Raw genomic sequence first — 23350 nt, forward strand, 5'->3', positions numbered from 1 at the left:
TCTATCTGCCTCTCTCGCTCTTTGTTATATATATATAATCTGCTCAAAATTGGCTTCAGTGCTCCTTGGATACAGTTTCTACTACCACCTTGATGAGATAAGCTAAATCAATGCAGACTGAGAATCGAACCTAGCATGCTCCTGGTTTATATAGCTCTCCTACCTAACTGAATATACTCAGAGCCACTGGGGGAGCTAGAAAAACAAATGGATTTGTATGGGGCAATTATCCCCAAATTACAGATTAGATGTCGGCTCATCATTACCACATTTTCTCATGCAAACCAACATACACGGTGCAGAGTGTGAATAACACCCTGGAGTGAATTACAAGGCAATAATCCCACTGAGAGGTTCAAATAATGCTCTATTATTATTCCTGACTAAAGTTCTAACCAGGTTAGATGCAGAATAAATCATCTTTTATTCTGCTCCAATTATATCTTCATCTTGAAAGAGTCCACTAGTGTGACATTCCCATTACTCACACCAGCCATCCTTGTGGCCTGTGAGTTAACTTGTAATTTCCATAGAATTGGATCCTGGAGGCTGGTTGGTGTACTGGGTTAGACATTAGCATTTTTCTTCTGTGACCTGGTTTGAAATACAGTCCAGATTAATGGGATAAGAACATAAGATCATAAGAAGTAGGAGTAGGGATGAAAAACAAATGGATTTGTATGGGGTAATTATCATCCCCAAATTATGGTACAGGGATGAAAATCTCTAGTTTGAAAGGGACTACTTTAAGTAATTTTGGGCAGTCTCAATCCAGGTCTTAATAGGCATGGAACCACAGCACAAAACTGCCCCTAAATCAGCAGGCCCACTCAGAGAAATCGCAGGACAACTGTGGTGGGAAATTCAAAAATCTGGTGCAGTGGGATAGGACTTGGGTACGTTAATGAAAAAGTAGTAGGAGTTGACTGTGCCTCTGACCATTGCTATACCTGGCTTGATTCTAAAAAAAAATGCCTGAAGTGGAAAGACTTCCATTTACCATGACTAATGGCCCTCACTTCGATGAGCACAAAGAAAGCTTAAAGTAACAAAATGGCGCTTCTGTTTTGGAAACCTATTAACACTGCTCAAACTCATTTCATAGGAAGCTTGTAGTCAGAGCGGAAAGGACAATGTATTAACCAGTTTTTAAAACAATACATGGGGTTACATGTCACATTGCGGAGAATGCCTTTTCATGCCTTCATCTAAGCACTAGGACTGCTTGACTAATGCTTTTCAGTTTTGAAAAACATGTTAAAGTCCTAAAGGCACTCGACACAGAAGTAAGTATTCCATGAAAATCATGTTTACATTCTATAAAGGAGATGTTACATTGTCACAATAGCTACTCTGGCAGTATTCTGATAACAGCCAATCAGCTGGTTTCAGAGCACTTAAAATCAACTTAAATCAACTTTTTTTTGGACAAGAACTTTCTTAGGTTTTGTATAAAATTTAGTTTGCAGATTTAAAGTGTCAACGGCAAAACAAAAAAAAACAAGCACAATTTAATTATGTTATGTGAAGGCCTTGGAGAGGGTGCAGAAGAGATTTACTGGAATGATTCCAGGAATGAGGGACTTCAGTTACATGGATAGACTGGAGAATCTGGAGTTGTTCTCCTTGGAATAGAGATGGTTGCGAGAAGATTTGATAGAGGTATTCAAAACCATGAAGGGTCTCGATCGAGAGAAACTGTTCCCATCGGCGGTTGTCCCCTTGTAAAGGTCAAGGGTGGTTCCAAGAACTCCAGGGAACCTTGGATGTCAGGGGATATACGAGAATGGATTAGGAAAAAAAGGAGGGCTTTTGGCAGATACAAAAGGCTAAAGACGGAGGAAGCCCTAGAGGAGTACAAAAAGTGCAGGGGGATACTTAAAAAAGAAATTAGGAGATCAAGGAGGGGCCATGAAATAACACTGGCGAGCAAAATAAAGGAAAATCCTAAGATGTTTTATAAGTATATTAAGGGTAAGAGGATAACTAGGGAAAAAATAGGGCCCATTAGGGACAAAAATGGCAATCTGTGTGTGGAGCCGGCAGATGTAGGAGGGGTTCTAAATGAATTTTTTGCATCTGTTTTCACTATGGAGAAGGACGATGTAGACATAGAAATACGGCAGGGGGACTGTGATATACTCGAACATATTAACTTCGAGCGGGAGGAGGTATTGGCGGTTTTAGCAGGCCTAAAAATGAATAAATCCCCAGGCCCGGACGAAATGTATCCCAGGCTACTGTGTGAGGCAAAGGAGGAGATTGCGGGGGCTCTAACACATATATTCAGAACCTCTCTGGCCACAGGGGATGTGCCAGAGGACTGGAGAACCGCTAATGTAATACCATTATTCAAGAAGGGGAGTAGGGAAAAACCGGGGAACTACAGGCCAGTGAGCCTAACATCAGTGGTAGGAAAATTATTGGAAAAAATTCTGAAGGACAAAATTAGTCTCCACTTGGAGAAGCAAGGATTAATCAGGGATAGTCAACATGGCTTTGTCAAGGGAAGATCATGTCTGACTAATTTGATTGAATTTTTTGAGGGGGTGACTAGGCGTGTGGATGAGGGTAACGCAGTGGATGTGGTATACATGGATTTCAGTAAGGCCTTCGATAAAGTCCCCCACAGGAGACTGGTCAAGAAGGTACGAGCCCATGGAATCCAGGGTGCCTTGGCACTTTGGATACAAAACTGGCTTAGTGGCAGAAGGCAGAGGGTGATGGTCGAAGGTTGTTTTTGTGACTGGAAGCCTGTGGCCAGTGGGGTACCACAGGGATCGGTGCTGGGTCCCTTTCTGTTTGTGGTCTACATTAACGACTTGGATATGAATGTAAAAGGTATGATCAGTAAGTTCGCTGATGATACAAAAATTGGTAGGGTGGTAAATAGCGAGGAGGATAGCCTCAGTCTGCAGGACGATATAGATGGGTTGGTCAGATGGGCAGAACAGTGGCAAATGGAATTTAACCCGGAAAAGTGCGAGGTGATGCACTTAGGAGGGACTAACAAGGCAAGGGAATACACAATGAATGGGAGGACCCTAGGCAAGACAGAGGGTCAGAGGGATCTTGGTGTGCAAGTTCACAGATCCCTGAAGGCGGCGGAACAGGTAGATAAGGTGGTAAAGAAGGCATATGGGATACTTGCCTTTATTAGCCGAGGCATAGAATATAAGAGCAAGGAGGTTATGATGGAGCTGTATAAAACACTGGTTAGGCCACAGCTGGAGTACTGTGTGCAGTTCTGGTCGCCACACTACAGGAAGGATGTGATCGCTTTGGAGAGGGTGCAGAGGAGATTCACCAGGATGTTACCAGGGCTGGAGCGCTTCAGCTATGAAGAGAGACTGGGAAGATTGGGTTTGTTTTCCTTGGAGCAGAGGAGGCTGAGGGGGGACATGATTGAGGTGTACAAAATTATGAGGGGCACAGATAGGATGGATACTAAGGAGCTTTTTCCCTTTGTTGAGGGTTCTATAACAAGGGGACATAGATTCAAGGTAAAAGGCGGGAGGTTTAGAGGGGATTTGAGAAAGAACTTTTTCACCCAGAGGGTGGTTGGAGTCTGGAACTCACTGCCTGAAAGGGTTGTGGAGGCAGGAACCCTCACAACATTCAAGAAGCATTTGGATGAGCACTTGAAATGCCATAGCATACAAGGCTACGGACCAAATGCTGGAATATGGGATTAGAGTAGACAGGGCTTGATGGCCGGCGCGGACACGATGGGCCGAAGGGCCTCTATCCGTGCTATATAACTCTATGACTCTATGACTCTAAGAACCAGAGCCTGTAGATTTAAGGTGATTGGCAAAAGAACCAAAGGTGACGTGAGGAAAAACTTTTTTACACATGGAGTGGTTAGGATCTGGAATGCACTGCCCGACTGGGTGGTGGAGGCAGATTCAATCATGACCTTCAAAAGGGAACTGGATAAGTACTTGAAAGGAAATAATTTGCAGGGCTACAGGGAAAGGGCAAGGCAGTGGGACTAGCTGGATTGCTCTTGCATAGAGCTGGCGCAGACTCGATGGGCCAAATGGCCTCCTTCCGTGCTGTAACCTTTCTATGGTTCTACTCAAAACTATTCAGGTTTAAAGTATTTTAACAGCTCAGCTCAGTGCTTTGTTCGAAGTGGATTCAATGATTAAATTGATAATTGGGTATGCCAGCAAAAATATATGGTCTGCTATAAAGATTTCTAATGGAAAATTGTATTCTGTTGCTTCTTTAGTGTTGTTTATCTCGGATAATGAAAGTTTCAATCCTTCACTGTGGGAGGAACAGAGGAAACAGCGTGCTCAAGTGGCTTTTGAGTGTGATGAGGATAAGGATGAAAGAGAGTTACCACCACGGGTGAGTTCAATAAGTCGTCAAATTAAATTACACTTTCAAATTATAAAGTTTAACTTTGGCTGTTCAAAAGATAGATATTTCATTTTAAACTCTTAATGTTAGTTTAGCCGAGTTGGTCGCCCTGTCACTTCAGGGCCAGAAGTTTCTGGATTTGAGCACCACATCAGGGCTTGAATGCATAATTTACACTCCAGTGCAGCACTGAGGGAGCACTGCATTGTCTTAGATGAAACTTTAAAACCAGGTCATCTCTGCCTGCTCCACCTGTCCTAGTGGATATTAAATAGATCATTCTCTCTCGCCAACCAATACCACCTGAAAACAGATTGGTCATTGATCTCATTGCTGCTTGTGTGACTTGGCTGGTACAGAGTGGCTGCTGTATTTGCCTACATAAGTCATTGCACGGCAAGCTATTTATTATGTAATTATTATTTGTTCACAGTTTCTCCATCTCCATTTCATCTGTTTCGATGATGCCACCTTCCACACCAGTGCTGCTGAAATGCCTTCCATTTTCCTCAACCGAGGATTCCCCTCTGCTGTGGTTGACAGGGCCTTCGACCATGTCCATCTCATTTCCCGCACTTCTGCCTTCACCCTTACCCTCCCTCCCAGAACCACAATAGGGTCCCCCTTATCCTCACATTCAACGGATCACCCTCCACCATTTCTCCAGCGCGATGCCACCACCAAACACATTTTCTCCTCCCCTTTTAGCATTCCGAAGGGACCATTCCCTCACACAGCACCCTGGTCCATTCTTCCATCAGCCCTAACACCCGCTCCCTTTCCCATGGCGCCTTCCCGTGCAAGCGCAGGAGATGCAACACCTGCCCTTTCACCTCTTCCCTTCCCACCATCCAGGACTCCGAACGCTCCTTCCAGGTGAAACAGTTAACTTGTACTTCTTTCAATTTAGTATACTGTATTCGCTGCTCACAATGCGGTTGCTTTACAATGGGGAGACCAAACACAGATTGGGTGATCACTTTGCTGAACCCCTCTGTTCAGTCTGCAAGCGTGACCCTGAGCTTCCGGTTGCTTTCCATTTTAATTCTCTGTCCCACTCCCACTCTGACCCCTCTGACCTCGGCCTCCTACACTGTTCCAGTGAAGCTCGAGGAACAGCACCTCATCTTTCGATTAAGCAGTTTACAACCTTCTGGACTCAATACTGATTTCAATAACTTCAGATCATAACCACTGCTCCCATTTTTTCGGACAGCAGGTGCTGGTAATGGTTCTGCTGTTACCATTTACAGCTCCTCTAGACCCATCTTTTGTTTCTTAACTTGTCCTATTACCACTTTCTTTGCACCATCACTGCTGTCCTCCACCCTATCACAGACCCTCCCTTTTGTTCTTTCCTCCTCTCCCCTTCTTCCCCCCCCCCCCCCCCCACCCCTTTTCCCCTGGCTCTGTACTTGCTTAAAAACTGTTAAATCTTTCCTTCCAGTTCTGATGAAGGCTCATCGACCTGAAACGTTAATACTGCTTTCTCCACAGATGCTGCCTGACCTGCTGAGTATTTCCAGCATTTTATGTTTGTTTCAGATTTCCAGCATCAGCAGTAGCTTTTTATTTGTTATGTGAATACTTTGAGGTGCCTTAATGTACAAGGTGCTATGTAAGTGCAAATATTTTGCAATGTTGGATTGTGAGTTGTGATTGCAATGTCAATAATGTGTGAGTTAGCACTCCTCTTGAATTAATTACCAGTTGCTGAGTAACCCTGAGACATTCACATTTAATCAGTTAACTACGATAAATTAAAGAAGTTATTTTGCTTCCATTTAAATTTTTAATTGGGTAAATCTGCCATTTGCAAAATCTAGTATTGCCATTATTGTGGGAAGTACTTCAAAAAGGGAGGCTTGCCATTAATATCATTTTTTAAAAAATAATAATTTGCATGGGCAGTGGAATGATGTCACATACTGGAGGTCTAGGGCTTGATACCATAAAGTGGAAGACGATCAGCTATGTCCCTTCCCTTAGAGAGAAAAGAACATTGGAAGTGAAGTTGTTTACAGGCTGCTCTTTGCTTTCTAACGATTGGCTGAGACAGCATTGGTGGTGATCTGTGAACGGTGATCAGCCATCAGAACTATGTGGCCCTGCAGAGACTGGTAGGGTATGCATTCCAGGATGCCTGTTGTGACCCTGGAATTTCTGCATTTGGTCTTGAAAACCTGGGATCTCTGTTACTTTTATACTGCTATCAGAATCTTGCTTTGAAGGAGCACAGGATCAAATTTGGGTAACACTTCTTGGAGCCAAATCAAGTGTAAATACTGTAGCAAGGTTTTGTCTTTCACAAGCCTTGGTAATTCTAGTCTTATACAGTGGTGAACCTGCATTGAAGTAGCAAGAAATGATGACTGCTTCCATGGTGGCTGTCAGCCATGCTCGCACAGCATCTCAGGAGATGCAGCTGGCATGTTAAAGGTAAACAGTGCCTTTGGATAGTTTGTTTCTGAGGTTAACTTTGTTTCATCACTGAACCTCAGCCAAACACTTGCACCAGCGTATAAACATTATCCTGGTTGGGAACTGAGAGGAAGCACTGTAGAGAAATCCTACCAATCATTAATTCACACAAGGTTGCATAACAGGGTAGGGCAGTGTGAGGAAGGAACAGTTTAAAACACCAACTCTCCAGTCACACAATTAGATGGGTAGATTTATCAGGAAATCCCATTCACTAGGAGCAGTACTGGCAGCTTTATTCTTACTGTTATTTCACTTCTGCAATCTAGGATTTGTAAGGTGCTAATCTCAGGGATTTATGGATCATTAAAATGGCAGGATCCTGTATTTGCAAATTCTAGAAACTGGAAAGAGGGAGGGGGCGGGGTAGGTGGAATGGACAATAACGTAGTTTAAACACTCATGTTACATATATACATCTGTTAGATGTCAAAGCATTTTCCATGGAGATGAAGTAACAAGACTTGATTTTTAAAAAAAACATGAACTTAATACTGCTGAAGGAGTGTAATTTATTTAAAAAAAAACATGAGATCAGTAGAAGGGGAAAAAATTCCAAAAGCATCCTATCCAAGTAATACTAGAGGCACAGCTGTAATTTGTATGATAATTCTGGGGCTTGCATGCTAATATAGGACCTATCTTTGTGTTCACTGAGAAATACCCAGTTGTGGATAAACATAGTTTCGAATTGATGTATTTTGATTGCTAGAAATATTAAATGCATTTCTTATTGCATTTAAAGCTGATAACTGGAATAAATTTGCTCCAGAGTCTGACAAGTAAGTAAAAGTTTTTAATTATTAGAAGAACACAGTTCCCTGTTATGCACGATGTGCAGTTTTTACTCAGTGACTCATCAATTGCTTCCCATGTGATTTACAGCCGCTGAGCTTACAAGAACTACAGCATCACCATGTGGACGCACATTTATTTTTGCAACTACTCCATGACAGGAATACTGTCAGAAAGTTTTGTAATTCACACCCCCAACTGTTACTCTTTAGAAATAATTGCTTTAAAAATGCAACTCAATGTCTCGAACATGACTTGTGTAGAAATCATTAATTTGGAAATGGATCTTTTCGTTCCCCTATGGGTAACATTTGAATGCCATTATACTGAATAATGTTAATGTCATTTACAATGTTTTTCCTAATCCTTTGGCAGGTTAGTTAGAATGGAGTTTTACCACAAGATTAGAGCTCATGGGATTGGGGGTAATATATTAGCGTGGTTTGAGAATTGGTTAACAGACAGAAAACAATGAGTAGGAGTAGATGGGTTATTTTCAGTTTGGCAGGCTGTAACTAGTGGGGTGCTGCAAGGATCAGTGCTTGGGGCTCAGCTGTTTACAATCCATATCAATGACTTAGATGAGGAGACCGAGAGTGTAATGTATCTAAGTTTGCTGACGATACAAAGCTAGGTGGGAAACTAAGCTGTGAGGAGGATGCAAAGGGATATAGACAGGTTAAGTGAGTGGGTAAGAAGGTGGCAGATGGAGTATAATGTGGGGAAATGTGAAATTATCCACTTCAGTAGGAAGAATAGAAAAGCAGAATATTTTTTAAACAGTGAAAGACTAAGAAATGTTGGTAGTCAGAGGGATTTGGGTGTCCTTGTACGTGAATCACAGAAAGTTAACATGCAGATACAGCAATTAGGAAGGCAAATGGTAGGTTAGCCTTTATTGCAGAGGTTGTAGTAGAAGGGTAAGGAAATCTTGCTGCAATTATATCGGGCTCTCAGACCACACCTGGAGTACTGTGTACAATTTTGATCATCTTACCTAAGGAAGGATATACTTGCCTTAGAGGGGGTGCAGTGAAGGTTCACTAGATTGATTCCTGGGATGAGAGGGTTGTCCTATGAGGAGAGATTGAGTAGAATGGCCCTAATATTCTCTGGAGTTTTGAAGAATGAGAGGTGATCTCATTGAAACGTATAAAATTCTTAGAGGGCTTGACAGGATAGATGCTGAGAGGCTGTTTCCCCTGGCAGGAGAGTCTAGAAGTAAAGGTCATAGTCTCAAGATAAGGGGTTGGCCGTTTGTGACCGAGATGAGGTCGCACCCCCTCTAAGGCAAATATATCTTTCCTTAGATAAGGAGATCAAAATTGTACACAGTACTCCAGGGGTGGTTTCACCAGAGCCCGATGTAATTGCAGCAAGACTTCCTTACTCTTCTTATGACCGAGATGAGGAAAGATTTCTTCACTCAGAGGGTTGTGAATCTTTGGAATTCTCTACCCCAGAGGGCTGTGGCTGCTCAGTCGTTGAGTATATTCAAGTCTGAGATCGATGGATATTTGGACACTAAGGGAATCAAGGGATATGGGGGTCAGGAGGGAAAGTGGAGTTGAGGTAGAAGATCAGCCATGATCTTATTGAATAGCGGAGCAGGCTCGAGCAAAATAGAAAAGCCATGGAGGTGATGCAGAGAAAAGCCATGAGGCTGTGCTTTAGAATCGAAGAATTGATTTATGAGGAAAGCCTAGAAAAATTGGGGCTCACTAACCTGGAAAGGAGGCAACAGAGAGGGGACCTTTATAGAAGAATACAAGATAGTCATAGAATGTTACGGCACAGAAGAAGGCCATTTGGCCCATCGTGTCCGTGCCGGCCGAAAAAGAGCTATCCTGCTTAATCCCACTTTCCAGCACTTGGTCCGTAGCCCTGTAGGTTACAGCACTTCATCCAAGTACTTTTTAAATGAGGAGTTGAGGGTTTCTGCCTCTACCACCTTTCTAGGCAGTGAGTTCCAGACCCCCACCACCCTCTGGGTGAAAACATTTCTCCTCAGCTCCCCTCTAATCCTTCTGCCAATCACTTTTAATCTATGCCCCGTAGTCGCTGACCCCTTTGCTAAGGGAAACAGGTCTGCCCTATGCACTCTATCTAGTCCCATCATAATTTTATATACCTCAATTAAATCTCCTCTCAGCCTCCTTTGTTCCAAAGAAAACAACCCCAGCTTATCCAATCTTTTCTCATAGCTAAAATTCTCAACCCCTGGCAACATCCTCGTAAATCTCCTCTATATCCTCTCTAGTGCAATCACATCTTTCCTGTAATGTGGTGACCAGAACTGTCAACAGTACTCAAGCTGTGGCTTAACCAATGTTTTATCCAGTTCTAGCATAACCTCCCTGCTCTTATATTCTATGCCTCGGCTAATAAAGGAAAGTATCCCGTATGCCTTTTTGACCACTTTAGCTACTTGTCCTGCTACTTTCAGGGATCTGTGGACATGCACTCCAAGGTTCCTTTGTTTTCCTCTACACCTTTCAGTATCCTCCCATTTATTGTGTACTCCCTTGCCTTGTTTGCCCTCCCCAAATGCATTACCTCACACTTCTCTGGATTGAATTTCATTTGCCACTTTTCTGCCCACCTGACCAGTCCATTGATATCTTCCTGCAGTCCACAGCTTTCCTCCTCACTATCAACCACATAGCCAATTTTTGCATCATCTGCAAACTTCTTGATCAAGCCCCCCATATTGAAGTCCGAATCATTAATATATACTACAAAAAGCAAGGGTCCCCACTGGAAACAGCCTTCCAGTCGCAAAAACACTCGTCAACCATTACTCTGCTTCCTGCCACTGAGCCAATTTTGGATCCAACTAGTCATTTTCGCTTGGATCCCATGGGCTTTTATTTTTTTGACCTGTCTGCCTGTGGGACCTTGTCAAAAGCCTTGCTAAAATCCATGTACGCTACTTCAAACGCATTGCCCTTATTAACCCTCCTTGTTACCTGCTCAAAAAATTCAATCAAGTTACTCAGACACGAGCTTCCCTTAACAAATCCATGGTGACGGTTCTTGATTAATCCTTGCCTTTCTAACTGACTATTTATGCTGTTCCTCAGAATAGATTGCAATAATTTACCCACCACTGAGGTTAGACTGACTGGCCTATAATTACTCTGTCTATTTTTTTCTCCTTTTTTAAACAACGGTACAACGTTAGCAGTCCTCCAATCCTCCGGCACCATGCCTGTAGCCAGAGAGGATTGGAAAATGATGGTCAGATCCACTGCTATTTCCTCCCTTGCTTCTCTTAACAACCTGGGATACATTTCATCCAGGCCTGGCAATTTACCTACTTTCATAGATGCTGATCCCCTTAACACTTCCTCTCTCACTATGTTTATCCCATTCAATATTTCACACTCCTCCTTAACTAGAATCTCTGCATTGTTCCCCTCTTTTGTGAAGGCAGATGCAAAGTGTTCATTAAGAACCATACCCATATCATCTGCCTCTGCACGTAGGTTACCTTTTTGGTCTCTAATAGGCCCTACTCTTTCCTTAGTTATCCTCTTGCTCTTTATGTATTTATAAAACATTTATGGGTTTTCCTTAATTTTACTTGCCAGTATTTTTTCATGCCCTCTCTTTGCTTTCCTAATTTCCTTTTTAATTTCACCCCTGCACTTTCTATACTCCTGTAGGCTTTTTGCAGTATTGAGTTCTTGGTGTCTGACATAAGCTTCCCTTTTTTGCCTTGAATCTCCCCCTTTAATGCCTCCCACTGCTCTGATACTGATTTACCTTCAAGTAGCTGTTTCCAGCCCACTTTTGCTATATCGCTTCTCAGCTTAGTAAAATTGGCCTTTCCCCAATTTAGAACTTTTACTCCTGTTCTATCTTAGCCCTTTTCCATAACTATGCTAAAACTAACTGAATTATGATCACTACCACCAAAATGCTCTCCCACTGATACTCCTTCCACCCAGCTTCATTCCCTAAAACTAAATCCAGAGCTGTGCCCTCTTTTTTTCCCCCCCACCCCCCTTGTTGGGCTTGCTACGTACTGGGTAAAAAGGTTCTCCTGAATGCAGTTTAAGAATCCTGCGCCCTCTATATCTTTTGCACTGATTGTATCCCAGTTAATATTAGGGTAGTTGAAATCTCCTACTATTACTGTCCTATTGTTTTTGCACTTCTCAGAAATTTCCTACATATTTGCTACTCTTTCTCCCTCTGACTGGGAGTCTATAGTACAGTCCCAGCAATGTGACTGCCCGTTTTTTGTTCTTTAACTCAACCCGTATGGCCTCATTTGATGATCCTTCTAACATATCAGCCCTCCTCACAGGTGTAATTTTTTCTTTAACCAATATTGTCACCCACCCTCTTTATCCCCTCTCTATCTCGTCTGAAAACCCTGCAACCAGGAACGTTGAGCTGCCATTCCTGCCCCCGTTTAAGCCATGTTTCTGTAATAGCTAAGATATTGTACTTCCACGTGTCTATCTGTGCCCTTAGCTCATCTGTCTTATTCACTGTACTCCTTGCATTGAGGTATATATCATTAAGCACTGCCAAACTCCTTTGCTGTCCAGTTTCTAACCTTTGTTTCCTCTGCCTTCCAAGCTCACTTTCTAATTTTCTGCCTACCATTTCCAGCTCTGCTTCTCTCCCTTCTGAATCTACGCTCAGGTTCCCATCCCCATATTAAAGGCCTTTAATGATGTTAGCCTGGATCAAGGTATGCCATGATACTAGCAGAAGATAAAACTGGTAAAAGGAAAGCTTAAAGAAAGACAGAAAGAATTTGTATTTATGTAGCACTTTTAACAACCTCAGGATGTCACAGTGCTTTACAGTCAATTAAGTCATTTTAAAATGTAGTCACTTGTAATGTAGGGAATCATGGCAGCCAATTTATGAACGACAAGTTCCCAAAAACAGCAATGAGATAAATTGAGTGCTGTTTTTATAGAAGTAGTGGTGCAATCTAATGCTTGTGAAGAGTTGATTCTGACAATGAAAGACTGCAGTATGTTCATTGCAAGTATATTTTTGGGACACTGAAAAGTATCTGTAAATGAGTGTTCCATGTAAAGGTTTGCTTTTAAATAGTTTATCAAATATGTAATTATCAAGGATTTCTTTTCTGAAAAGAGCCAGCAGTCTATTGCACCTTCAATCTGATCTCAGTATTCACAGTGGCTTAAAGAATTGTGTTAAAGCTTTCATTTGGACATTTTAATTTTAATTGCTATAGGGGACTAAATAGTCCAAGAGTCCTAATGTATTGGCATGCATTAGGGCTATGACTACTAACATTCATAGGTAGCCTGTACTATAGGTATAGAGGGACTGAAAGTTTGTAAAGAGAAGCCTCATTGAGATCCTGATTTGACCAATAAATAGTCCTGATGTTGTCTAGTATGCAGAACAGAAACAGTAGGCCAATAAAGCCACAGTTTGCTTCAATTGAAATGTGTTGAACCTCAAAAAATGCCTGCGCTGCTACAGAATCAATAAGCTGCCAGTGGAATCTTATTATTCTTTTTGTTCACTCATAGGAAGGTAACTTGAAAAGGTATCCAACACCATATCCTGATGAACTCAAAAACATGGTTAAAACGGCACAGAGTGTGGTGCATAGGTTAAAAGATGATGGAACATCAGATGATTCTGGAACTGAAATGAAGCAGAATGATGACCGATCAGTCACAACGAAAAATTCTGGCGTAGAGGTGAGAAAATGCTAAATTACAGTATTAAAAATTAAAATGTAAATAGATTGTTTAGTTTAGTCAACAGCCTACTAATAGATTATTTTCATCCATGTTTCATTTCATTTTTTTCTTGCACAATCCTTTAAAAGTTTTAAAATGTATATTTTAGTCCAGGTAGATGTAGGTAAACTTTTATTCACGCTTTTATATAAGCGCATACACGACACATGCAGGCATGTATTGTTTGTGCACAGCGTGGTCTTTTGGATTTCTGTCTTCAAAGACATTAAATTATGAAAATTTAAACAAGTGACCAATTTTAATGGTCACTGGTGTGCCAACCTCCTATCAAAAAATAGTCTCCATTTATTTCCAGATTTCCAGCATCTGCAGTATCTTGCTTTTGTTCTCCTTTCTTTTGTCTCTCTCAAAGATTTAACACCAATTTTCTGTGGTCAAAAGATTTTTTTTTTAGAAACTCCACATTTATTGATGTGACTCTAGTTTATCTGCCATTGTGGTGGTGGGATGCAGAAAATACCATCATCGAAAATGAGTTTACATTTGCACAGAAGAAATTCTTTTAGAGGGACTGATACATATGGTCTCATTTGGGTCTTTTTTTGAGCTTATCACCTATCCCAAAACACATGCATGGACATGACCCTGACTCCTAAATTCCTTTTTAAGTAAACGTGCATTTAGCACTGTTTTCTCTAAATTATATTGGATTGTAACTATTATTGACAATAGAATTTTTATCCTAACCTAAATGGAACTATTTTCTTCAGTGGTCTTCAATTTGAATGATTGTTGTATACTTTAGGAATTTAGATAGTGCTTTAATAGAAGCTTAAATTGCCTCTGACAACTTATAATATCCAGTCTGTAGCATTACGCCAAAAGGCAGGTATTAATTTGTTGGTACTATTCTTCTATTCCATTAGATATAGTTTTGTGTACAAAGGAACATCAGAGTAAAACTGCTATGCCATGTTTCAGCTGTGCATTGCCAAAAATATGAAACTTGTTTTAGAAACTTTAATTTCTATTGAAGTGCATCAAGTTGCAATAACAATACTGTATTCTTAGGTAACAGAGTGTACTATAGAATACAACAAACCATCAGAAATGAATGTGGTGGGAAACTGCATACAGAAAACCATTGAGCAAGATCTGAGTGACAATGTGGAAAATACCCAAAAAAGTGCAGTTGTGAATGATGCTGAGGATATAAACACAGCTGTCAACGATGAAGATGTACTTGAGGTATATCAGTAACTGCTGATACCAGTCTTCAAAATGTTGCCTCCAGTTTCTTTTCTGAAAATTAACGACAAAATTATTTTGCACAAATTTAAACCTAGGCTGATGTCAGTTCATAGTCGAGCTATTCTAATTTTCATTTACTCTTAATAAATACTAGAACTTGTTCTTTTGCTCTTTACAGTCTTTTTCTTTGTTTAATTTTCTATCATTTTTATTGAGATTTGATTCTGTTTTGCTCATTTTGGCTGTCTGATTTTATTGCTTTATTTTTTTTTAAATTGTCCTTTCGACTGTCCAAAATCAAGGAGACCTTGGGTCAGCTTTTGAACAACAACAATCATTCCTGTCAGTACAGTATTGTAGTTGTTCTAGTATTTTGCTGTCGATTTTTAAATTTTATTTAGAAATTACGTGCTGTTAACTGATAAATATCTTTTTTGTATTACCTCTATCTGGGACATTTCTTCAATTCAGTTAATATGCAAATTATTTGTATGTGATGCGTACAGATGGTCAGGAGCAGCATTACAGTGAATCATTTAAACAAAAATATTGAATTTTAAAAATTTTGAGTTTTGTTTATGATTGAGACAGCAAGATGCACAGTCTTCTATATATCATGTGTATAAGTATTCAGTTAAAGTGATACCCAAACAAAGGGGTAATAAGGACAAGTACAAATGAATCAAATTTCTGTGATTTAAACATTTTTAGAAAAGAAAGAATGAATAAACCTGCATTTATATAGTACCTTTACTTCCTTTTGAAGGTTCCAAATTGCTTCACAGCCAGTGAATTAATTTTGAAGTGCAATCAATGTTATGTAGGCAAAAATGGCAGCCAAATGGCATATAGCAAGGTTCCACAAACAGCAGAGAGATAAATGGTCAGTTATTATGTTTGGTAGTGATGATTGTGGGGATAAGTGTTGACCAGGATACCAGGAATGCGTCCCTGCTGTTCCTCAAATAATGCCATAAAACCGATTATGTCCACATGAGTAAACGCACAAGGCCACGGTTTGATGTGCCATCTGAAAGATGGGAAAAGGTGCTGCACTACTTTTCTGTTTTAGCTGAACAGGTATTTTTGTTCACAGTGAGGCTGTATATTCAAACTTAATTTGCATGATCTGATTTGAAATGTGGCTGTAAACAGGATACTGGGAGAGAATAATTGATATCGATACACAATTTAGACACAATGCGATGTGAATTGAAAATGACCTTTAAATAGCAGTTTGTATATTTGGAGGGTTTCAGAATTGCCAAGATTTTAGCACACTTAATGTAAAAACTACGCTCTCATAATAAGAGAAATTTTGCCTTCAATTACAAAGTTATGATTGTACAACAAAAACTATTGCTCTTTCAGAATAAGGAGAGCTGTGTCGATTGAATCACTGCTGTCCCTCAATCTGAAGAGAGCGGCTGCCATATGTAGCAAAAGGATATGCAAGGAAATACCATTTGAGCAACAGCCGATCTAATAAATCAGCTGATCCCAAGATGCCTTAAAAATGCAAAACGGTTCTAAGTCATATGACTTGCTTTCATTGAATTTGTTGGATGCTGTTGTAAGGCTCTCCAACTCAACGGAGAGCCTTACAACGGATAAATGCACCTCCTGTTTTACAGGTCCAAACAGACCAGTTTGATCCAAAATTTCCACTGAACTCGGCCAGGAGATGTGGTACAGTTTACCTAAGCATTTCTGAGATTGGTGGAGAGAAATTGGTTAGCCTTCTAATTCCCGGTCACTGTTTACTGCCTCCAGATGAAACATATTCATAGATGCATCTGTTTGAGTGAAGAGTGACGGTTGGGCAAAGCAACAGGTGGCTGCTGGCACTCAGAGGCAAATCCCAGTATGGGTTGACACCTTCAGGAGTTGCTAAAATTGGGGAAAGAAAATAAAATTGGGAAAAGTTTAATATGTCTAACAATTTAGTTTATGTCCAACAGAACATCTTATTAGAAAGTTTCCAGGTTTGCCTATTTAAAAAAGCCCTCAAAAAAAATTATAATAGTAAATGCATCCTAATATTTTGCATGTGTTTTAGAAATTATTTTTTGAATCATATGGTATTCAATCAGCTTTTTATTTCCGTCCTTCTCATTCTGGTTTGACAGGATTCGGAAAACACTTCTTCTGACGAAGAGATGAAGATGGCAGAATTAAGGCCACCCTTGATTGAGATACCAATCACTCAACCAAAAGTTGTTGCATTGAGTAAAGAGAAAAGAGGTTGGTTAAAATTAGGTGAACTCACATCCAAATTAAAGATTAATAAATTTGTCAGAATCCGTTGGTTGTGGGTAAGATGTGGAGGGACCTTCACTAATAATTAGAAAAAGTTATTGCTCACTATGGTCTGGAACTGCATAGGTGCATTCAAAATGTATTTTATACACCTTTAATCAAGGACAGGCATAGGAAGTTAGTTTTCATAAGTATGGTATGCTATCAAAATCAATTGGTTTCACTTTTGGCTCATCTCCAATATTCTGAGAGCATGTTTGAGGCAATTGAATGACTGGCTTGACTGTTGGTTTCCATATGCTATACTGATCTAGCTGACAAGTTTGAGAACATGCTGAGAACGTAATAAGTGGCTCAAAGTTATACATCCTTAAAAAGAACAAACTTGCATTTATATAGTGCCTTTCATGTCCTTGGGATGTCCCAAAGCACTTTGCAGCCAGTGAATTAATTTTGCTGTGTAGTCTCTGTTAACAACCAATTTGTCCACAGCAAGGTCCCAGTTAATGATATTGGTTGACACCAGCAGAACTATGTCTAAAGAGCCTTGGTTTAAAGTCCGAAAGACTGTACCTCCAATAATGCAGGATTCCCTAAATGCCAGAGTAGGTTATGTGCTGAAGTCATCGAGTAGGGCTTGAACCCATGACCATCTGACTCAGGTGAGACTGAGCCAACTTAACTTCATATTTAGGTGGTTCTCTTGAACCTACAGCATGTTTTGCTTATCTAGCAATACTGTTTCTCTCACAGCAATACTTTCAGACTGTCCAGAGCCCACACTCTGGTGCACACTTCTAATACAGGGGAGCAGATTCAAGTTAAGTTATACCCCCAAACTTGTTAGTTGTTGGCATTGGCTCTTTGTTATAGCGCATTGGTTATCCGTGGCAATGTTTTTACCTTTTAGGAAGCAGAAAAAGTTCACTTATTATAAACGTGGACAATTTGTTCGAGGGAGAAAGAGAAAATATTAAATGAGCTCTGTAGTTGTTGCGCCATGTGAAAGAGCTGCTTCAATCTTGAAACCAAAAGCTGTTTGGTTACATTAAACTTGCAACAAGATAAAAGAACACTGAATAAATGTGGTATGATCAATATGCCCCATATGAAAGAGCAAACTGCATACTTAAGGCTTTATCACTTTGTTCCTTTCCAAATTGTAAACAATTTTACAACACCAAGTTATAGTCCAGCAATTTTATTTTAAATTCACAAGCTTTCGGAGATTTTCTCCTTCCTCAGGCAAATGTTTCAAGATCTCCTTGAAGCCTACGCATTTATACATATTGAACAATAAAACATGGTGTTTACAGACTGCCCCTGCAACTGCCCGTTGCCAAGGCAATCACCGTGTTCAGACAGAGAGGTGTTACCTGCAGAACCTCCGAATACACATTCAACAAAAAAACAAACAGGGAAAAAAAACAGAGAAAAAAAAACACAGAGAGAGGCAGAAACATCCGGAAGGCAGAGAGAGCCAGCAAATGACCCATTATATTAAAAACAGATAACATTTGTTCGCTGGTGGGGTAACGTGTAGCGTGACATGAACCCAAGATCCCGGTTGAGGCCGTCCTCATGGGTGCGGAACTTGGCTATCAATTTCTGCTCGACAATTTTGCGTTGTCGTGTGTCTCGAAGGCCGCCTTGGAGTACGCTTACCCGAAGGTCGGTGGATGAATGTCCATGACTGCTGAAGTGTTCCCCGACTGGGAGGGAACCCTCCTGTTTGGCGATTGTTGCGCGGTGTCCGTTCATCCGTTGTCGCAGCGTCTGCATGGTCTCGCCAATGTACCATGCTCTGGGGCATCCTTTCCTGCAACGTATGAGGTAGACAACGTTGGCTGAGTCACAGGAGTATGAACCATGCACCTGGTGGGTGGTGTCATCTCGTGTGATGGTGGTATCTGTGTCGATGATCTGGCATGTCTTGCAGAGGTTACCGTGGCAGGGTTGTGTGGCGTCGTGGACGCTGTTCTCTTGAAAGCTAGGTAGTTTGCTGCGAACGATGGTCTGTTTGAGGTTGGGTGGCTGTTTAAAGGCGAGTAGTGGAGGTGTGGGGATGGCCATAGCGAGGTGTTTGTCCTCATTGATGACATGTTGAAGGCTGCGGAGAACATGGCGTAGTTTCTCCGCTCCGGGGAAGTACTGGACGACAAAGGGTACTCTGTTGGTTGCGTCCCGTGTTAGTCTCCTGAGGAGGTCTATGCGATTTTTTGCTGTGGCCCGTCGGAACTGTCGATCGATGAGTCGAGCGTCATATCCCGTTCTTACTAGGGCGTCTTTCAGCGTCTGTAGGTGTCCATCGCGTTCCTCCTCGTCTGAGCAGACCCTGTGTATTCGCAGGGCCTGTCCATAGGGGATGGCCTCTTTGACGTGGTTAGGGTGGAAGCTGGAAAAGTGGAGCATCGTGAGGTTGTCCGTGGGCTTGCGGTAGAGTGAGGTGCTGAGGTGCCCGTCTTTGATGGAGATTCGTGTGTCCAAGAAAGAAACTGATTCTGAGGAGTAGTCCATGGTGAGCTTGATGGTGGGATGGAACTTGTTGATGTTATCGTGTAGTCTCTTTAGTGATTCCTTGCCGTGGGTCCATAGAAAGAAAATGTCGTCGATGTATCTGGTGTATAGTGTTGGTTGGAGGTCTTGTGCAGTGAAGAAGTCCTGCTCGAACTTGTGCATGAAAATGTTGGCGTATTGGGGTGCGAATTTGGTCCCCATGGCTGTTCCGTGTGTTTGGGTAAAGAACTGGTTATCGAAGGTGAAGACATTGTGATCCAGGATGAAGCGGATGAGTTGTAGGATGGCTTCCGGAGATTGGCTGTTGTTGGTGTTGAGTATTGATGCTGTCGCAGCGATGCCGTCATCGTGGGGGATACTGGTGTATAGTGCCGAGACGTCCATCGTGGTGAGAAGTGTTCCTGCTTCAACTGGTCCGTGGGTACTGAGTTTTTGTAGGAAGTCCGTAGTGTCACGACAGAAGCTGGGGGTTCCCTGTACGATGGGTTTCAGGATGCCCTCGATGTATCCAGAGAGGTTCTCACACAGGGTTCCGTTGCCTGATACGATGGGACGTCCGGGTGTGTTGGCTTTGTGTATCTTTGGGAGGCAGTAGAAGTCTCCCACGCGGGGATTACGTGGGATGAGAATGCGTAGGATGCTTTGAAGGTCTGGATCGAAGGTCTTGATCAGTTTGTTGAGCTGGTGGGTGTGTTCTTTGGTCGGATCTGCGGGTAACCGTCTGTAGTGTTCCTGGTTGTCCAGTTGTCGGTATGCTTCTTTGCAATAGTCTGTTCTGTTCTGTATGACTATGGCTCCTCCTTTGTCCGCTGGTTTGATGACGATGTTGCGGTTGGTCTTGAGAGCGTTGATGGCGTTGCGTTGTGCTCGGGTGACATTCTGGACTGTCTTCTGAGTGCGGCTGATGAATCTGGCATTGACGCATTTCCTGACAGCTTGAGCATACATGTCCAGCTGAGGGCAGCGACCCTCCGGAGGAGTCCAGTTTGACTCTTTCCTCTTCGGTTGCTGTACCGCGGATCCCTCTGTCTGCTGTTCCGGATCGTCGATTGTCTCATTGGGTTCGCTGCTGAAATCTTGGGGTTTGTGGTAGAATTCCCGGAGCCTCATTCTCCTGATGAATTCCTCTGTGTCCGCCGCGAGACTAGTGGGGTCCATTTTGGTAGTGGGGCAGAAATTGAGCCCTCGGCTGAGAACTTCGATTTCGTCTGGTTGAAGGGTGTGGTCGGATAAATTGACAATAGACTTCCCTGTGGTTGCAACCGTGGTACCAGGGGAAGCTTGGTCGTTGCTGGTGGTGATGCCGAGTTTCTCAAGCTTCCTGCTCTTGGTTTTCATGTAGGCAGCGTAGTTCCGTTGCCTCGTCTGTTTGGCGGTATAACGTAGCTGGTCTGCTGTGTCCTGAGTACAGGTTGAGAGTATGGACTCTATCTTGGTTTCGTATTCCTTTCCAAATACATAGTAGCTGACAAAATCCATTGGTTGATGCAGCAGTTAATGCTTACATTTAATTTAGAAAGATTTTGCTTCACTACCCTTTTTAAATATGAAGTTGTTCAAACAGAAAAGTTGGGTTTTACTGCATTTGACTAAATGATGGCTGGTGATCTATTTGATAAAACTGCATGAGTTATTGAGCTGGATCATATGAGGGAGCTGAATCAACATAACACAGTTTAACCAGTGAAGCGCACTGAGTTAGTTTCAATGCACTGATGTTCCACTTACAACGTTCAACTCAATATCCATTGTAAGCTAGTTCCCTGATGTCATCAGCTCTCAGATTCTTTTCTAATGCAAGGAAAAGTTCATAATTGTATCATAATTATTTAACTCCCTTTTAATACAGGGATGGGATTCCCTCTCTAAAGCAGAATGTTACTGGTTCACTTTTTAAAAAATCTTCTTTCCTCCAGTGTTTTATTACTGAGGTACATTTTTTTAAATTATTTGTTCATGGGATGTGGGCGTCGCTGGCAAGGCCAGCATTTATTGCCCATCCCTAATTGCCCTTGAAGGTGGTGATGAGCCTCTAGGCCATTTCAGAGGGCGATTAAGAATCAACTACATTGCTGTGGGTCTGGAGTCACATATAAGCCAGACCCGGTAAGGATGGCAGGTTTCCTTCCCTAAAGGACATTAGTGAACCAGATGGGTTTTTACGACATTCTGGTAGTTTTATGGCCACCATTACTGATACTAGTTCTTTTTAATTTTTATTTAATTAATTGAATTTAAATTCCCCAGCTGCCGTGGCGGGATTTGAACTCGTGACTCCGGATTATTAATCCGGGTCTCTGGATTACTAGTCCAATAACATAACCACTATGCTACCATACCCGTGTATATCCTTATGCATTATAAATGGATTTTTTCCTCTATTTTTCTCTAACAGACACAACACTTTGCACAATAATTCTTTACCCTCCCTAGAGTAAATGACCTGCAGTGATCTATTAACTCTAAATTTGGATTCCTTGTTTTCTAGCTTTAATTACTGTTTTCATCAGATATACCTTTTAATTGTGTATACATCTTAACCAAGAGTTAAATTCTTTTTGTTCTGCTTTACAGCAAAAGTACCACTGTGTATCTTATTGATTTACAAATGAAATGAATAATTGTAAACATTGTTGATATAATTGAAGAATCAATGCTATGTGTAATATGATGCTTCGAGAGATCACAGCAACAACAAACTTGCATTTATACAATGCCTTTAACATAGTAAAGCATCCCAAGGTGCTTCACAGGAGTGTTATCAGACAAAATTTGACATCAAGCCACATAAGGAGATATTAGGACTGGTGATGGAGGGTCTTAAAGGAGGAGAGGCGGAGAGGTTTAGGGAGGGAATTCCCTAGCAGCTGAAGGCACGGCCGCCAGTGGAGGGGTGAAGGAAATTGGGGATGAACAAGAGGCCAGAATTGGAGGAACGTGGAGTTCTCGCATGGTTGTAGGGCTGGAGAAGGTTTCAGAGATAGGGAGGGGCATGGCCATGGAGGGATTTGAACACGAGAATGAGAATTTTAAAATCGAGACAATGCTGAACCAGGAGCCAATATAGGTCAGTGAGCACAGGGTTGATGGGTGAACAGGGCATGGTGCACGTCAGGATATGGGCAGCAGTGTTTTGGATGAGCTCAAATTTATGGAGGGTGGAAGATGGGAGACCAGCCAGGGGAACATTGAAATAATCGAGTCTTGTGATAACTAAAGCATAGATGAGGGATTAAGCAGTAGATGGGTTGAGACAGAGATGCCTGATATTATGAAGGTAATCTATAGCAATGAAAGAAAGAAAGAAAGCCTTGTATTTATATCGCGCCTTTTACGACCTCAGGACATCCCAAAGCGCTTTACAGCCAATGAAGTACTTTTTGAAGTGTAGTCACTGTTGTAATGTAGGAAATGCAGCAGCCAATTTGTGCACAGCAAGGTCCCAAAAACAACAATGTGATAATGACCAGATAGTCTATCTTAGTGATGTTGGTTGAGGGATAAATATTAGCCAGTATACTATAGATATTGTACAGATCAATGGTGAGGCCATTTCTGGAGTATGATATAAAGTTTTGTGCACCCTATCTTAAAGGTATTAGAAAGGGTTTGGAGAGCAGCAACCAGAAGGGTTCCAGGCCTTGGAGGATTAAATTATGACGAAAGAATCGAACTACTAAACTTATTTTTGGTTGAGTAAAGAAGGCTGAGGAGAGACATAATGCAGGTCTGCAAAATACTGAACGGTATAGAAAAGGTTGAATTAACTTTAATAATGTATAAGATTAGAGAACACAAGTACAGAATTCACAAGCATGGTTAGAGATTAGAAAAAAAAACTTTCCCTTCCCCTCACAGGCTGGTGCACATATGGAACAAGCTCACAAAAAACGTAGTTGATTTTTGAGTCAAGACCTCTGGAAAAAGTGCTGGATCAATGTCTGTTGAGTCAGGAGATTAAGGTTTAT

The 23350-nt window shown here is 41.6% G+C and overlaps 1 protein-coding gene across 2 annotated transcripts in view; it reads left to right on the forward strand.

Moving 5' to 3' along the window:
* erbin (erbb2 interacting protein) overlaps nucleotides 1-23350 on the forward strand; it is a 237857-nt gene that overhangs the window by 182690 nt on the left and 31817 nt on the right. For both annotated transcript variants that reach the window (XM_067982614.1, XM_067982615.1), the window contains exons 15-18: nucleotides 4238-4359; nucleotides 13179-13352; nucleotides 14427-14603; nucleotides 16736-16850. In XM_067982614.1, coding sequence (XP_067838715.1) covers nucleotides 4238-4359; nucleotides 13179-13352; nucleotides 14427-14603; nucleotides 16736-16850 — 588 coding nt within the window. The remainder of the gene's footprint in view (nucleotides 1-4237; nucleotides 4360-13178; nucleotides 13353-14426; nucleotides 14604-16735; nucleotides 16851-23350) is intronic.

Source organism: Heptranchias perlo, chromosome 4, assembly GCF_035084215.1.
Source record: "Heptranchias perlo isolate sHepPer1 chromosome 4, sHepPer1.hap1, whole genome shotgun sequence".
In the NCBI taxonomy this organism is placed as follows: Eukaryota; Metazoa; Chordata; class Chondrichthyes; order Hexanchiformes; family Hexanchidae; genus Heptranchias; species Heptranchias perlo.